The sequence below is a fragment of the Lepisosteus oculatus genome, chromosome 6 (assembly GCF_040954835.1).
Source record: "Lepisosteus oculatus isolate fLepOcu1 chromosome 6, fLepOcu1.hap2, whole genome shotgun sequence".
NCBI classification, from domain to species: Eukaryota; Metazoa; Chordata; class Actinopteri; order Semionotiformes; family Lepisosteidae; genus Lepisosteus; species Lepisosteus oculatus.
In genome coordinates, this window is record NC_090701.1 from 4,687,471 (window position 1) to 4,706,348 (window position 18,878).

An 18,878-nucleotide genomic window follows, 5' to 3' on the forward strand; every position below is an offset into this window, starting at 1 on the left:
CTCCATGACAGCGGTATTTAGGCCGCATCAGCATATGTTGTTGTAGTTGTACGGGAGGGCAAGTTAGAGTTTGTGCATGACCTTTGCCCTTTTGATAGGAGGAGAATGAAGGGAGTTCAAGGAGTTTCTAGAAAAACATTCCTCCATCACAGATCTAAAATGTGCTTTATACCACTACCCCCATCACCCCCAAAAGACTGACACAACCCCCCCTGCACACATCTCAACAGAAATTGGGCACAGTTTGTCTGATTTTACAAGATGAGATTAAAGTACGCAAATGCAAACATTTTAATGTGCCACTTAGTAATAGCCCAGTTTTACTGCTGTATTTAAGGCATTATATTGATCTCTTTATAAACAGAAAGATCAATTAATTGTTATGCCTGCTTATTTTAATAATGCATTTGGTGTTTCTGCAGAAGTGCTAAAAGGAGTGGCTGCCATTAAGGTAAATTAGTCATGTGAGAGACTGTGGCTGACTGGAAATGATGTTAGCTGTAATTCTGTTTTGGATTCCTCATCGCCTTTTCTTCAGAATTTAAAAGGTTAGATGTAGATTTCTTTCATCTTTGTGTTTTGTATTTTTTAGTAGTCTTGCCCATGCAGGTGTGTATGGTCTCCATGGTTACTAAGCAGACTCATGTGGCGCTGCCTAGAGTCAAAATGGGAGATGAGCAGTGAAATTTCACACTGACGCAATTATGATTGTTTTCGGAAGGAATGACACTGCTTTCAAGATTATTTTGCAACTAAGGATTTCGCCACCATGAGATTAAATAATTTCCACTTGTTTATTCACTTCATTTTGAGGTCTGATGTGCTAAACATATTTCTTTTCATACACATGAAGTATCCCAGATACACCACATCAGCCAGTAGTGATAAACCAAAGAAAGATCAACAATATAAATAAATATAAATGTTTGTTATACACTCTGTCTTTCATGATTCCAGACTCTTTGGGAATTTTTTATACAAATCTACCATCTGTTTTATCATGGTGGTGAAAGATCCACTTTGATTCTTCCCAGTTAATAAGGTTTCACTGACAATTGTGTGCTAATGTGCTGTATCCCTCATCTGGATGTGCTGAAAGTGACTCATAAAAATCTTGACGCTGGTAGAAGGAAACTGTACACACCCAGTTACAACAATCAACTTAGTGACTGAGATACCTGAGGTTAAGGTTGGCAGCACAAAGGAGGAATTGTCAACTTGTTCAGCGTTAACAAACACAATGGTGTTTCTGTTTGTGTTTCTGATTGCGACACAAGTCAGTGGGAAAAAGACATCAACATTAAATCTTTTTCAGGAACTGGACAAGAAAACTGAGCAAAACCCTCTGGATCTGTTCAGTTCCTGCGCTTGAAAAACTATCCTGTATTTCCTCGTTGCTGAAGTAGTACCCTAACCTCTTATCCCTCTTTGAGGAAACAGCTGGATAACATCCTCAGATCAATTAGCTGCTAGTAGCCAAGTGATCTAAGGGGGCTGAATGCTTTTTTGTTTGTCAACTTTCTAATATTTTAATTGAAATACTAAACACAAAGCAACAGAAATTTACAAGTGAACGAGATTACACTTAACTCACTAAATCAAATTGTTTGGACAATGAAACAATGTTGGATTTTAAAAAAACCTGCTTCTGTGAATTAAACGTGATCTGCTTGGATCACTGCATTACTGCAGTGTGCTGATAAGTTTTCACACTATTTTTACTAGTGTACATCTTAAACTAAATGCAAGGAGAGCTACAATAACCTGTTTGTTACAACAGTGACCAAGGATAATTAGCACAGTTGTGACCATCTCGGCACCGATTGTTCCAAATGTGATTTGTCTTATCCAGATGTATTCAGATGACGTATCTGTCTTTTCCACAAGCTGCTCACTTCGTAAAATAAATTACTAAGTGGAGAAGTTAATTGTCTTTTGCTTTTCAGGTCACATTAATTTTAGGTTCACTTTACTTTACCACGGCGCACTTTGCCATCAGACTCGAGCCCTTTAGTTTGATTAATTCGCTTCTGTCGGTTGTTTTAGATCATACATGAATATTCATGGAGTAGCAGTGTGTCACAGTGATCAGGGTCCTGGGCTTTCAGCTGGGAGGTTGTGGGTTCCCCTGAGGTGATTCACCTGAACTGTTACACTCAAGTTCTCGGCTGTGTCACTGTCTCAATACCACCAGCCCTATGAAACGGCAGTAAATTCTTTTTCCAGTTGTTTTCTGTTCAGATGGCCGAGTTATTTCATTCATTTCATTTCAATTATAGAACCAGAAAGACAATACCTTGATTACTGCACATTACTGCACGATGTAGTTTTAAAAACAGAATCACGAAAATAAGTACAGTATGTCCTTGTTTGTTTGATTTGGATCTTGGCAAATGTTTCCATTTTTTTTTCCACAAATGGCATTTCACATTTTCTCATTGACTCCTGTCATCAATCTGTTTACTTTATACAATACAATAAGCAGTCATATGAAACAGGATTGAAGAGAGTGTTCTACAATGCGCTGTTGTTCTGCTTTGCTGGTTGTTGTTTGTGCCATATTGCTTTTACGGATTTGTTTTCTGAAGCCACTTTCTCTCAAAAGTATTTCTCTAGTATTAACCTTTTCTTTGTAAAACCAGCAATCTGAAAAGTGTAGATGAAACCCTGATAAGATGTATGATCATTACAAAAGGCTATTTTTTCTGAACAGAAGGTTTAGTTTTTAGAACATTTAGTTTTCAAAGAAATATTACGACAGACGGACACACTTGATACTGAAAAGTCTGAAATTAAGCTGGTAATTTAAGAAAGAATGTAGGAACAGCAGAATAGGTGCAGTAATTGTTTTTTCTATTTGAAAACAAACAGGTTTTTAGGCATTTCTGTTTAGTTATGTTGAGATTTTATATTTTGTAGGAATAAAAGGGCTTTGTTCATTCTTTGTAACCAAGTGCCCGTTTAATTTCCTGTCTTCTTTTTATTTGCTTTGAAAGCTTTGATAGCTGACTCTGCCTGTCTCACTATGAAGTGGACATACAGTACTGTATATTTTTTTAGTGTTTAACACAGCTTGCAGGGATAAGTTACATGTATGCCTTCCCAGTGACCCTGTATTGGATAAACCAGTTAGAAAATAGTTGTTTAACACAATGTATTTATTGGCTGAAAGGGAAGAATGATTGTCTGTGTGTGACTGTATTATTTTATATAAGACATTATATTATGTACAGTATGCATGTTTTGGTATTTTTCCATTCTAAGTAATGTTTCATAATACTTCCCTTTTCAACACAAGCCTAATTATCTTAGTAAGTCTATGGAAATCTGCTTGATTAAATTCTGAACATTAAAGAACTTGCTATGGTGCATCTTTATCCAAGAACACTGCCTCTTTGACATAACTTTTGGCAAGACAGATTGTGACTCTTAAACTGGATTTTTTTAAGGCAAGCTTTGCAGTATACTGAATTGTAAAATGAATAGAATTTCTGGTCAGGATTACAAAGAAAGATGAAAGTTTTGTCTTGCTAATCCTGGATATATTTCTATTTCCCTCCTGGAAAGGGATGTATGCATATTTTAAAAATAAATTAAAGCATTGTGGAGGCACCTTCAGAGTTCTTGTGGTTTTTCTGCTTTGACAGCTGTCTGTTGACTACACTCCTCTAAGTGTTGAGAGGAGCCTGGCTCACTAACAGAGTGATTTTCGATAGAACTGAAAATAGAAACATCTTCATGGACTGTTTATGTCACAATAGCAACATGTTCTTCTTTTTTCATTTAAAGACCTTTATAGGGTTCTGCTGCAGAAGCGACAGAAATGTAACATCGGTTGAGTTTTCAATATTGTTTTTCAACTTAAATGTGATGGTATTTCATGTGCATGCCAGTACTGTGTTTTGTTACTGACATCATTAAACCAGACGCCTGTGGCAGTTTGGATTTGCTTACATCCTTCGGTGTCGGTAAATTCATTTTTTTAACTACTGCACAAGCTCAACCAAAATCTCAGGCTGGGAGGTTGTCAGCTCCTGATAGGCTGATGGAAGTAGAGAGAGGTAGTTTGCATCAAGACGGATATATTCCCTTTTCTGCCAGGCCTGAATCCTCTCTCACTGGACACTATTGCACAGTCTGCATATAGCTGACTGCTTGTCCTTCATCATTAGATGGCTGTAATGAACTATTCACAGAAAAAAAAATGACAGTACACAGAAATTAGGCCCGATGTATTTCATTCCGAAAACACAGAAAATGTATGGGGCCCTGTCTTTTGGGAAAAGGTGCCCGTCCTCATGTTTTTGGGTCAGCTTTCTTGTCGAAGGTACAAAGGGTCTCAAAGAAGCGTTCAAGGTTGATTGGAGGTGAATTTGAACCTGAGAGCTCAGAAATCCTAGTCCTGGTGCTGTAGCTATGAGCCCACACCACCTTTAATGGAGCAGATGAGAAGGCTATGTACTGTAGGCAGTTTCTCACTGGGTAAAGTTCAAGTATGTGCTGAATCATCTCACCTCTTCTTCAGCTTGATGCTCTCCACAGAACCTTGACTTACTGTTTTACACTGAGGACGTACAGTTCTTGCTTGGTTTCGCTTTGTTGTTTAGCACTGAGCTGTAATGACCCAAAATGTCCAATTTTAATAAGGGATGTTGCGAGGAAGCTGTAAAAGATACATGATTGACATTTTAAATTATGCACAGTCTCGGCTGGGTTCCATAAAGGTTGTCTGTCGCGATGGAAGGAGCATTTCGGGTTGAAGTAAAAGAAGAATTTCTGAAGCTTTTATTAACATTTATGTCAAGGCTCTTTTTAGTACAGAAAGCATTGTTGCCAGAAAGCTACCATCTCAGCCTTGACTACATACATTTTTAAATACCTGACAGTAATGCAGCCATTAATGTAAGTGTAGAAAGATAGACCTGCTTTGTCTAAATATTATATAAGATATTCATATTGCACTAATATGGTTTTGATGTGGAGGTTATATATATACATATTATATTTATAATTAATACACATCTATAAATTAGTAAAACCATTACATTTTGAAAAACCTTTTGAAATTGTTTTCAGTTTAGTAACTTATTGAATGTTCACATTTATTAAATCTAAAAATTCGCTATTTGCTTTAACATTATCAGCTTTTTTATAATGATTTTTATGGTGTTGTATGGAAATTAAATCCCGAGTACTTTTTTAAAGACATATCCGTTTCCCCCCCCCCAATATAAAGCTTGATGAGAATAAAGTCATTGCCAACTATTTCGGAATTCACACCAGGAATAGTGTAATTAAGAACACAAAACAATTAACAGATGAGAATAGACCGTTCAGCACATCTGACCCATTTGGAAGTTAGCAGCTAATTGATCGAAGGCTCTCGACTCCCGCTGTTTTTCTGAAAGAAGTCAGGGTATCAGCTTCAACAGCATGGCTGGGCGGCTTGTTCCACATAACCATAAACCTTTGGATAAGAAGGGCTTCCTGATCTCAGCTGTAAAGACACATCCGCGACGTATCCTCTTGCGCCCTGTGGTTCGTGTTTGACTGTTCATTCTGAAGACGAGGGTTTTGGATACTTGTACTAAAGCCTCCTTTTTCAGGCCAGACCATCAGTTTCATTCTCTCCCTTTCTTCCCTTTTAACCAGTTTGAAAAAAAAAGACTACTCCCTCTTGTGGTAAATGTAAGGCCATTCACCTGTTGCTTTAGGCTGTTGATTTATTTAATTGGTTCTCTAAAACAAAAATGAATTGCCATTTCTATTTTAATTATATTGCAATATAATGTGCTATATGGCCACATGTCTTTGGGCAGAGCTTGTAGGTGCATTGTTATCCATAATCTACTTTATCAGTGATTATACAACATAAAAGAGGAGTCCTGCTATTTCCCAAAGTTTTCCATAGTTCGTTTTTTCACAGTTACTGAATGCAGCACACAATGTCCATGTTTTGATTTGGGTACAGCTCCAATGGATCTGGGGTAACAAATTAATAGCAATATATTAAACTTATGTCCAATAATATTTATAAATACAGTACAGTGTGGTAGCCAAGCAGTATTTTAAGTCTTCAACATATACAATGTGATATTAGGATGAAGTGTCATATATCCAGTTATATACAAATGTATACATTAATGTCTGCAGCTACATCTATACCCAATATGTTGTTTGCTTTATCATCATAGAGCATCATTTCATAGCTTTTCGAGGTCTGATGCGATCAGGCTAGAGCGTGATGTTGATGTTACTCCATGGATTCCCATAACCAGCAGAGTTTCCAGAAAACGAGCACAGTTACTGAGCCGGACTGAAGTAACTTTTAGTACTGGCATCACACCTTCAAACGAGTCTCATAATCGTCTCGCGATGCAGGTGGAGGAAATAATACCGTATGTGGGCTGTAAAAGTAAAACACTGGAGGTCAAACAATTACTGGCTTGATTACCAAATGAGGTTAAAAATGTATCTATTGTACTGAAATTTAAGTTGTACAGTTATTCTTTGTACAAACAATTCTCCTCAATCGCATTACTTTATTATTCTCTTCTTTTGAATGACAACATACTGTATAGCTTTGCATGTGTTCCACAGACTACTCCAAACATTTCATTGGTATAAAATTCTGGCTGTTGCACACAATCCCAGCTCTAAGAGGTATTACAAGCACTGATAATCTTAATATTTAGGTGCACCAGTTTAACGTTGTAAAATGAAATAGAGAGCTGTACAGAAGCATATGATTTAAATAGTTGTGACAGCTAAATAAGACAGTGAGGCAGCATGCAGAGAATAAAAAAACCTTTTGCAGGATGGGATTTATTTCATGTGGTGTGTTTTGACCACATTTTATTTGCTACTTCTGTGTTAGTTGGCGTCAGATTTCTGTCACAGCCGTAGTAAATCTGCATCTTTCTACAATTAGTTTTCTTGAGAAACTTTCCTAAACTGATGTACGGGAGATCCATCAGGGTTTGTAGCATTGGGAAACATCTCAAACAGAGATCTGCGATTACAGTTACACAGTGACTCACCTCTGGCCTAGAGCTTCTAAACACGAATTACTGAAAGAAGGGAAGGTCGTGTTCAAAAGTTATTGACCTGAAATGTTCCAGTTTAACTAAATAGTCCTTCCTATTGTACCAAATGAAATATTAATGGAAACAAATGAACACTTGTTCTGTTATGTGTTCTTTATGATGAAAGTCTCACTGTTGTTTGTAGTGGAATTCAGTCAATTTACTGAACTTTTTGTTTCAAAAATATTTCAGTTTTCTGTACTTCTTTTGTTGTGTCGGGAAAAAATGATCATGAAATGCATTAAAATCATTCTGCATCATTATATGATTATCCAGCAGTTTCAGTTATCACAGAAGTTTTTATGTGATTATTTCATTATGTGATTATGCATTATTATTCCTCATTTTATTATTAGTGCCCTTATGGCATGTATTAAGAACTTTTCTCTCACTAAAAAGAAAAATCTCTCCAAACTACCTAAAACCTAAATGTAATATTATTTCTTTAGTCTCAGAAGGTGTTACATATTGGTCAGAACATTTTCTGGATGCTAATATTTGGCTGTAACAACCAATAGATATCTTTACTTGTTATTTCACGAAAAATCTCTAGGTATAACTTAATGACCTCTTGCGAATCTAAAATCTATGAAGTATATGGTAAGACAAGTCTAAAAAACAAAAGTTTTTAGTTTTATGAATTGGTTTGTATGCAAGTGCGACTGTAACAGTGCCACAACTGAGGCAGTGCTCTTTAACATTCTGTGACAGGACCGAGTCGCCTTGTTATTCAAGCATGGATAGTGCTGATGAATAGAGGGAATCATTCAGTTCCTCGGGGGTTCCTAATTAAAATTCCAAGCTTCTCTACGGGGCTGAATGGATCTGGTGTCAAGCCCTGAATTATCCATACCCTGTCACCCTGGAAGGGTCTAGCTGACACATGTCCGTCCTGGAGAGAGAGAAAGAGAAAGAGAGAGAGGGAGAGGAGAGGTTTGCAGTTAAGCATTTCAGACACCTGTCCAGCATAAAATGGGAGACCGGATCCTGGATCTGCTACCGTAACATGTCATGTCTGGATAACGTGTCCAATCCCCAAAGTCTTGTCTCTTGCTAGCTCCTTAAAACAGTCTGGAGCTTTTCGTGAAACCTCGACTAGGCATGTCGCTAGAAGACGGGGAACGAAACGACAGCCCAGAGTGAAAGGGGTTGTTTTCAGGATTGTAAATGCCCCACAGCCCCCGGCAACGTTGGCGTCCTTGACCCTGCCGGCCCGTCCCCGCGCCCTGGCGCCCCCTGCCTGCTGTTCCAGGGGGGCGCCGAGGTAAAGCTCTGTCTCCTCTCCCCGTCCGCAGGGATTGAGCTGTGCCCCCCGGGAAGGCGGTTCTCGGTGACCATGGTGGCGAGCTTCATCGTGCTGGGAGGGCAGCTGCTCATGCCCGGCCTGGCCGCCCTGTGCCGCGACTGGCAGGTCCTGCAGGCTGTCATCATCTGTCCCTTCATTCTCATGATGTCCTACATTTGGTGAGGATGACGGCGGACGCTGGTTCTGAGGCCCTGAAGGATGTTCTGAGGGCGAATAGGAATGCCCTGTGGAGCCGATCATTAACGCACTATGTCTGCCATCCTGTGCATATTCCCAGTATATATATATATTTATTTTATATACTGTGTCTCTTACATACAGATATAAATACTGTATTTATATTTATTTTTAATACAGATATATTTATATACAAATACAAATCTCTCGTATATAACATTATATATATATGTTATTTTTCTCATAAATTGTATATTTATCTCATGAATCTCTTGCCCCAGGTGATGAAACAAGCTGAAGGGCAGAGGCAGTGTGGTGCTGCAGTTTACTCCCACTATGCGTTCAGGCAAGCGGAGGGTTGTGTGCATCATACAAACATGCTCTGACACAGGCCCTCTGGTCCCACTTACAGGGCTCTTTTCAGCACCCGTTGGTGTGGAAAGAGGAGAATAATATGTGCGTTTTGAAAAGGCCTGGTGTTTCGGAAGCACATGTGGGATGTTCCTTGTGTATGCAGGGGAGAATTCTGGAACACATTGATAAAAAATAAAGCATGCTATATTTATTAAGTCAGAACGTTCCTACCTAGTCCTATAGTAGGCTCCTACATTAAAACACCTATTTTCTTTTCTTAACAACATTGTTCTCATGATGTGTTCAAATGTTTCCATTGCTAAGTAGAAATATAGGAATACAAGCTTGTGTGCAAAGGTGTCACTATATTTTTGAGGATTAAATGGCAAAAATATCCTCACAAAGACAGTAACTCAAATATCGTTTTCTTAAAAGAGAACGTTCATAAAAGAGACAAAATTAGTTTTGCAGGTGTTTTCACTCCATGTGTCCAGAGTATAAAAGAATGTATAAAAATGAATTTCCTTACAAGAAATAAAAATGTGTGCTGTGAGTCTCTGGAAGCTGAAAGTTTGGAAAAATAGCCCTGCTATCCTATTATATGTTAAATACAGGAAATGGAAATAATAGTTTTAAATGTTTACAGAGGATGTTGCACGTATTTATAGGGAGACCCTTTTCATTTTCAACTTTGTGTGCTTTCAACTCTTCTGTTGTCATGTTCTCCTTAAAGTTTAATTGAAATCATGCAATGTGTGTAGAAAACTCTCAAAGGTATTTTTATTTTATGTATCAATGTTGCGGGGGGGATAATGTTTGCAGTTTTCCTGACTGGTTTTGTTTTTCTTCATTTCTAGGGTTTTCCCAGAGTCCCTGAGGTGGTTACTAGCCACTCAACAGTATGAAAGAGCCCAAACCTTGATTTACAGGATCGCTAAAAAAAACAAAGTTAACACAGAGTCCGATGCAAATGGAGTCTTGTCAGGTAAGAAACAGAGGATACAGCCAATAAACTCAGTGTTTGTTAAAATAATTAGAAATAGAAGTTTCCAACTTCCAAATTTTTGCTTGCATTTTCATTAATTTTTAATATTAGTTCAGGTAAGCTTACTGTGAGCTGCAGCGTTTTTGTATTCCTGTCAATATGAGACAATATGAGAAATTGTCCCCTCAGGGTGACTTTAGTTATTCTGTAATAACTAAGTAACAGATAATGTGAGGTTATCCACACAATTGAGCATACTCTGTTAAGTCCGTGAATGTCAAAACTAGTTATTTTGGATCTATCTCATGTGGATTTTAATTCAGAATAGTAAACAAAAAGTGAGTGTTAAGGGGATGTTCCCTCAAGCACAGGAACACAAACATGTCATGTTATAGAAATTCAAATTTCAGTATAGTTAATTTTGACCATAGAGCAATATCCCTTCAAATATGGCAGCACTCTGTGGATAGTCTACAGTGTGATAAATTGTAGGCAAGATTAAACAAGATTAAATTTGTGGGAAGATTCTCCGATGTCCATTCCTAGTGGGTCATGAACAGGTCAGAAGTCGCTTTCCATCTGGAAATGGGAAATTCGCAGGAGGAGGAGCAGAAGAAAGGTGTAGTGGTACATAACTTTTAGCAGATCAGTGTTTCCACTGCCCGGGCCATTTTACTTTGAAAAGAGAAACAGTTTGAAACCGCTGGGTTAATGTATGAAACCACATCACTGCCTGTGCCGCAACCAAGTTAATTAAGGCTGTTTGAAAGAGATTGAAAGTCATTACCGCCAGTTGTGGTGGCAGATTGAAAGGACACAACCTCAGGCTTCAGGGCCGAACAACGCAAATCGCGGTAGTTACTTGTAATATCGTTGCTGTAGCAGAATGGGGAGACGCAAAGGGAAATGTAACTCATTTCAAAGCTGTTTGTTTTTTTTATGCACGGGGTGTTTAGTGTGGGGTGGGGAGCTGGCAGCCCACGTCAATGAGTCCATTTCTCTTTTGTCCTTAATGAAGTTGGTTACAGGCCGTGCTAAAAATATTTTTATTTTTCTGCGTTGAGCTCTGATGGTCCTCAGGGAAGGATGCTTTTCACAGCTCGCTCAAATGGTCTCGTGCTTCAATAAAAATAACTAATATTTAATGCTGTAGGCAAAGAGAAACAAACCACTTTCAGAACAACTTACACATCTGTGTCACTTGATCTCTGTTATGGTTTGATCTGAAACTTGAACTTGATTGTCGGCAGTAGAGTGTTGTCTGTAATTGTACAAGCCACCATAGCGGCTGGATTTAAATCCACTTGCTTTTTTATAAAGTATCCATCCTCACAAGTAGAGTTCGTGTGGCAGTATGCGATAGTGCATTATTATTATTTGCGGTGATTCTCCTGCTACTTAACACAGTGCAGTTTAATTTTTGTCTTTGATAATGTGTGGAGTTATCCATTTGTCTGAAAATTATGAAATGCTTTACTCACCACACGTAGCTGTTGATTTTTTTTTTTGAGAGAAATGTAAATAAACTCATTGAGTTCACAGCCAAACGTGAATTTCATTTCAGGAAAACATTTCTAGTTGCTTCAGAAATTTTTGTTCTGTGGGCTAAAATGCAGGAACAGGCGCCGAGAGCAGGTCAGGAGAAACACAAATATAAAAAAAATCAGGGAACATTACTGTAAAAAGTCAGTTTGTTGGAAAGGCTCTGAAATGTTTAAACTGCCAGTGCAGACAGCTGTAGGCAGTACCTAATGCCTTTGTTACTGGACACGCATTTATTTTAGGGCAATTCATCAATTTAAGACCTGCAGTTGCTGAATAAAAGGCAGTATCCTCTAAGCTAGGAAGTCTGATGCTGTGTGTATAGGTGATGATTTAGATTATTTGCAGAAATGTGGTTTCCATAGAAACCTCTTCAATTCCAAACCCTGCACATCGGCAGCGATTTGTGACTGCTGGCAGATTCCTTGAATGGCTGATTATTCATTTTTATCATTGTTTAAACACATACAGATCAAACACTCTCTAATCCTGGGGCATACATGTGCAAGGAAACCAATCATTAGAAGTCATTAGGTACTGCTGCTGACTTCTGCGTGCAGGCTGAGTGTGAATTGACTGGTTGGAACATGTCAAGCTGCACTCTGTTGTTAAAAACATGAAATGCAACTTGCTTTCGAAGAGACTGTAATAAAAAGCCTGTTTATGTAATTGGGAAACAGGAGCACAATCCAGCTCTCTGATGAGGCAAGAAAACCAGTTTGTGATAAATATGGAAAATAGTCGTAATGAACTATGTTTACACGAGGTTGGAAATCAGGGTCTCATGCATAACAGAGCACAGAAACACAGAACAGCAGATGTTACATTATTAGGTTAAATACTACTCCCTCACCAGCACCACTAAACCTCTCTGAAATATATATACTTAATTATATATACAGGACCTGTCACCTGTTTTTTCAGCTAACAGTGTGGTAGCATTGAGTAAAATATACTGTGCATCTGCCAAATACCGAAAAGAACCAAAATGTCATGTGTACACACTGAGAGAATTGCAGACACTCCTGCACATACAGTTGTTACTTGATAGGATCAGAATAGGCTGAATGCAGCTGTTTGCTAAAGGGACCAGTTTGTCTATTTCAGCTGTCGACAACTGACAGACTGACATTGCGCAGTCGCCTGTAGTGTGATACAGATCCTCTCCGAACAGGTGGAGTTTCAGATCCAGTTTAATGCACATTGGTTTCACTGTACAACTGGGGCAGGAACCTTCAAGAACTTGACTGTCTCTTGCTGTACTGAGTGGAGTTGCAGTGGTGTGTTTAGTTGTACAGGTTACATTTCTCCTCAAATAAGTGGAATGAACACACTGCAATGGTCTTGCCAGAGTGTGCAAGTGTTTATTTTAGCTTTAAGATATCAGGTAAAAAATAAACCATTTGCATGTTTGAATTCCCTCTGTTCTCGTTGTTTAGCTGTATGATTATGTGACCATACTTAGAAGCTTGTGTTAAAGAAATGGTCCCCAATCCCCTCGTTTCAGGTGTTTCACACTGCATATCTATCCCTGTCAGGCTGAATCCTGTCGACTCTAAAGCACATCGTGTGTAAATGAATTCCAGTGGATAATAGGCACGTTTTCCCTGAGATGTTATTTTTCACCTTCATTGATTCAATATGCAACAGCACAGGGATCTGTTAATTTAGGTTTTAAGTTATATCTTAAGCCTATTTTCAGCTTTCTTGTACACCCTTAGTCTGGGGATTTTTGCTGCTCCAACAGAATGTTTTTAAAAGGCTTTGGAATCCTCTTACGCTTACGGAACCTAATGGAATATAAAGGCAATTGTTCCTGTCCAATTCTAGAACTGGAACGAGAACTTCATAAGAAACCTAAGAAGACCTGCATCGTGAAGATGGTTGGCACCAGGAACCTGTGGAAGAACATTGTGGTTCTCTGTGTGAACTCGTAAGTATACTCCCGACACCTTTTCCATTCTGGCAGGTTACTATATTGTTTTCTTCATTGCTTTGTTATTCACTGTGTATGTGGTCACCATAGAAATGTGTTCTTTTTCAATTTTGAAATGCTTTGTGCAACATGAATTGCATTTTAAGAGCATTATTTCCTCCTCTTACTAGGAAATCTATTCAGCTGCTTGCTTGGTGGGAGTGGGGTGTATTTGTTGCTGATTGTTGCTGATACATTATTCAGTAAATTTACTGAGGAAGCAGTAAATCTATCCTGCAAGCACCTAAGGTCGATGTACTGTATCGGGTGACTCTCTTGGACACATTGGGATGTCCTCACACTGAGACAACATGCTAATCAATTTCAGCACATATTGCACACATTACACAAGACGAGCCTGTCATCAGTTTAGCGTTGATACAGAAGCTAGCGAATATAGGGGTTACAGCCGGGAAGACTGAACTGTCCTCTCTAGAAGCCTCTATTGCCTCTACTGGTACACAGTACTTCCAAATATTTTACATACCTGTATCATCATAATGGTCGTCCTTTGGTCAGTCCCGTGCTGTATGAACTCTCCCCCAGAATTCTTCCACAAACATGTTTCTAATTTTCCCCATTCAGACATCATGATTTTATCTCGCCATCTTGCCTTTCAGTCACTTTTGGGGATCCACTAATTCACCCCCCTCCCCCCCTTGCCTCCCAGACTTGCAGGTTACGGGATTCACCACTGCTTCGCCAGGAGCATGATGGACCCCGAGGCCCGGGAGACAACCATGTTCCACAATTTCTATGCAGACTACTACACGATGGCGGGCATCGCCGTGGCCTCCTGCCTGGCCCTGTGCCCCACGGTGGGGTGCCTGGGGCGCAGGGGTGGCCTGCTGATGTTCATGATCCTCACGGCGCTGGCCTCCCTGCTGCAGCTCGGCCTCCTCAACCGTGAGTCGCCTCCTGCCCCCTCCTGACCCTTCCAGCCGACCTGCTTGGAAAACGGCGCCGCAGTGTTCGCGAAAATAATTAGTGCCGTCTAGACGATAAGAGCACGATTTGCTTGGAAGTGAAAGAAGAAAAACAGCGGTAGTCTGGGTGGGACCAGAATGCCATATGGCAAGAAAAAATTACCGTTTGAAGCATAGTCTATCATTTTGAGCTCAAACAATAACACAAAAATATCATGGTTAAAGAGACAGGCTAACGTACAGCGTTGTAGTATACAGTTTCAAGTTTCACTGGGGTTTATTCCCCCTCAAGTATTCTAGTGCCAGGTTTGACATTTGTACCTTCTTTTCCGCGTTTGGTCATGAGGGAATGCATGGTAAAAATACACGCCCTTGTGTCAGCTTTTATCATGATTGTAGCATCTCATCTAGTCCGGGGCATGTTGGTATGTATTGTGTATTTAGCTAAAACCAGTGAATATTAAACCAGTCTGATGTCAAGCTTTTTAAAAAGCCGATTGTGTGATTGTGACAGCACTTCTTTATGTTGCTGATGAGTTCATCTTGCTTTTCTTTTCTTTTTTTTGGGGATGTGTCCAGTGATAGGGAAGTACAGCCTTCATCACGATACAGGTAAAGTACGAATAAACACCCATTTGTTTCTGGTCTTTGATCAGTGGTGTTAGATATGGAATTTGGGGTATACAACTTGTTTGTAAATAGCAGATGCAAAAGTATTAGAGAACGAAAAAGCTTAACATAAATATTTATTGTTTAGTTATTTTTTGTGAAACACTGCAATAAACAGCACAGTTATTTTATTATTAGTCTTAGAATGTATTTTTACAAAAGAAGCATCATCCAGACAATAACAATCATCCTCCTAACAATAATCTGGTTTGATGTAGAGGTTTTACCCAGTGGAGAGAACTGGGGTGCACATTTCACCTTTTCCTCTTATTAGTGTCAGTCATCACTTCACATGCTGAATTCTAGCTCACATTCTTTCTTTGAACACACTTGAGATGTTTCCTCTGTGTTAGTGGTGTTGCATAATGAACTGAAACCATATTTGCTATTGTTGTCTTGATTGTATAAAAATTGCAGGGTGGGACTTGTAGGTTTAAACCACTTCTTCATTTTGTAGCATGACTGGTCTCTTGACACAAGTCTAATATGGAATTCATTTAGGAGGATCTGTAGAATTGTGTTTTCACTTTCACATTATAGAGTGTTTTCCGTCTATCTGGGTAAAAATCCCAGTATAAAAGAGCCCAAGGGAGGTGATAGCCACTATACCCTTTGAATGATTATTGGAAATTAAATACTCCATGTCAGCTCAGGTATGGATTTGTTATTTTCTGTGAATTCACCGATCGATTGGTGGATAAAGCTGACCCCAATCAGTTCTTTGTACACAAATGTGGTACATTTTTGCTCTTCCCCGTTGAAATAACGCCCTTCTGAACGCCATCTACATTGGGAGCACACTATTGAAAGCAGTACCGATGCAGTGCTGGTTTTGTGTAGTGAATCCAGCTCTTCACAATCCCACTGTTTAGGGAGAGACTGGCCTGGTGAACTGCAGAGGCAGACTTTGTATGAAAACAGGGTCTGCGTCAGCTGTGAATCCTACAGAGGGTTCGATGATGCTCCAAATATTGTAATCACCTGAACAATCATTGCCTTTAATCCACCCGGACGTGATAGTTGGGCGTGAGTGTTTCGCGCTGTAGGATATGAGCAGCAACCCTGGTCCAGATGTGGGTGGAATTTTAAAGGACACTTTACAACTTGTCAGGGAGACCAAGACAGACAGGAGGTACGATTTTGTGATGCTGGAGTGTTCCTGTTGTTCTCATCGTGTGTAGATATGCCATTAACACAGAGGGATGCAAATGAGATAAAGAAGGAGGAAGATCAAGGAATCATACATACATATTTGTTTTGAATACCTGTACAATTTTAATTTTGGTAGATGTTGACTTTTCTCTGCATGGCAGAGGTGCAGCAGGACAGTATTTTCATATAATAATTATGCGATTGATAATCAGAAGCCCATTTTCATGGTTAATTTTGTGGCTCTGTAGGTGACAGTGATGCAGTATGATATCAGTAAATAAGTACCTTATATTTTGGTTTATGCTTTATTTTCACATTCTTGCTTAGGAGGAGTTTAAGTGTTTTTCTTTCTTTAAAAAATAATGGTTTATATTACTCTGAATACATTGGTTTGGTTTCAGGCCAAAGTGTATGAAATTAGTGCAATTTCACTGTTAGGTGTAATTTTATTCCCTTGCAAAGGCTTAGATATTTAAAAGCAAAACAACAAAAATGAGAAGATTTTATGTGTATCCACTTCCTCGTAAAACTAATGGCACTGAAACTCCCTGAACCTCCATGGAGTTGTTTCCTAGTACAGTAACTTGTTTTGTTGCATTCCTAGGTATAAACTCAGCGGAATGCACCAGAGGTGAACTTCTTCTGCAGACATTATTTTTCAGCACAGATAAATAGGAAAACGCCCCACTGTCTTTTGTGGTGATGCGGTTCTTTTTAGGGTAGTGTTAAAATGTGAGTCTTGAGCGCACGGTGATAGGTTTCCAAGAAAAGTGCTGTCTGAACGGCAAGGGTATGATTTGGAAAGAGCTTGGAGGTTAAGGGGGGACAAACAAACAGCTTGGGTTGGACCAGAACGGAAGATAGAAAACAAGAAAAAAAAATTGCAGCACAGTGTCGCATTTTCAGCCCAAAAAAAACAAAAATATCGAGCTTAAACAGAAACAGACGAGGCACCTGAGCAGAGTACAGGCTGAGCCCCCGGCAAAGCTGTGTGCGCGGTTAGTCGGTCAGGGATCTCCGAGCTCTCGGCGACACAGTGCCCCCTGGGGCTCGGAGGCCAGCGGTGCCTCCGATCGCGTTTGCGCTGATCCTCTTGTGCGGGACCTGTTTTGCTAGGGACAGGTTAAGAGACGGGACGGGCGGGTGGGCAATGTCTGCCTCCTCTTCCTCGCTCTTCCCTTCCCTGTGTGCGGGCGCGGGGTTCATAGCCGCCAGCAGAGACGTGAGAAACAATTGCAATTGGCTTTTCTGAATTGGGTGGGAGAAAAATCCCCCCCCAAAATACGATTGGCCCAAAAGTTTTAAAAAAAGAAGGGGGCAGCAGTACATTATATGAACAGAAGAAGACTTTGCTTGACTCCTAGACGTTCCTCAAGCAGAAAAAAATACTCTTTGACAAGAGCAAGTCAAGCACTTTTTTTTCTTTTCGTTTAAGTAGTGGTAAAATTAAAAAAAAAGAGAGAGATTCAGAAAGGAGGCAGGGCCCACTGCAGACACCAGCATCTCATTGCTAAGCAACATAAACACTCAAGGTCAGAGAGGCCTGCTTTTTTGTTTGCCCTTCATTTGTTTACCAGCTCTTAGTGCTGGCTGATCACAGAGGTGGAACACTTCAGGAAGCCCAGCTGACAAGAATCACTCCCGTGATTAATAGCAGAGGTGCCCAGAAGCAAGCATTGCCAAGCATTCCCTAACAGGCGAGATGGTGTGGCATGAATGTACGAGGTTACGGTTCCTCAGTGCAGCAAGGTCTCACCTCATGAGTCCACCCAGGCTGCTGTCATCCTTTAAATCCTTTAGCTGAGTCACTCTCTGTGTCACTCCAGCTCACTCGAGAAACTGTCAGGAAGCCGGTCCCCTCCACCTACACCTGAGCTGTAAACTGGCTGCTGAGAATGTGGTACAGTAGGTCGTTGCAGCCCTCTCCTCGCTCGGTACTGCGGTAATACGAGACGGGCATTGTTAGAATATGAGACGGGTAGTTCCCTACGCGTTTGCACTTGCTACCAGTTTGATAGGCGGCTGAATGCTCCTGTCTTTTGTTTAGTAATCAATCAGTTTGAACAAAGTGAAATGGACCGTAGGCACGAAAATATCAGTAAGCTCTTACTTTGAAGGATGTGTTTTTCAAAAGCGTGACGTGGATCGTTTGATTGGACAGGAAAATCCAGGTCTCTCTGGGCTCGTGTTGTAGGCGTGTGCGAAGATTTTCCGTTGTTGTGCTTAGAGTGTAAGGCCAACATTTCCCTGCATCAGAACTACAGAATGCAAATCTTGTAATTTCACAAGAAGGAGAGTTAGTCTTTTTTTCTCTTCTGTGTATATCTGACAACCTCTCGTAATTCTATTGATGAGTAAGGCTTACCTGGATTATGTACACAAGAACTAAAAGCTTACACGGCAGACAATTTAAAAATATATTGTGTAAAAATATCATGAATCATGTTGGTCACACCTGTTTGTGATAAACTACCAGGATTATTTTTGTGAAACTGCACCAAGGAAATGTAGCTTAGGTTGTTAGGTTGTTGTGACATACTGCACTTCAAAGTGTCCAAGATCTCATGTGACAGTGTTTTCTTTTTTTGGTTAACACAGCAAACTAAACACCCTCATGTACTCCTGAGACAAAGCTCAGTAAGATTTGAAAAGATTCTTGAGAAGAAAAAATACTGCAATTGCAGAACAACAGAACTCAGTCAACCTA

General features: G+C 39.7%; 1 protein-coding gene across 3 annotated transcripts in view; it reads left to right on the forward strand.

Moving 5' to 3' along the window:
• The window catches only part of LOC102691745 (solute carrier family 22 member 23), a 57,717-nt gene that overhangs the window by 30,068 nt on the left and 8,771 nt on the right, over positions 1–18,878 (forward strand). For all 3 annotated transcript variants that reach the window (XM_006634565.3, XM_015354679.2, XM_069190907.1), the window contains 5 exons: positions 8,381–8,549; positions 9,780–9,907; positions 13,280–13,382; positions 14,095–14,330; positions 14,930–14,962. In XM_006634565.3, the coding sequence (XP_006634628.1) occupies positions 8,381–8,549; positions 9,780–9,907; positions 13,280–13,382; positions 14,095–14,330; positions 14,930–14,962 (669 nt within the window). The remainder of the gene's footprint in view (positions 1–8,380; positions 8,550–9,779; positions 9,908–13,279; positions 13,383–14,094; positions 14,331–14,929; positions 14,963–18,878) is intronic.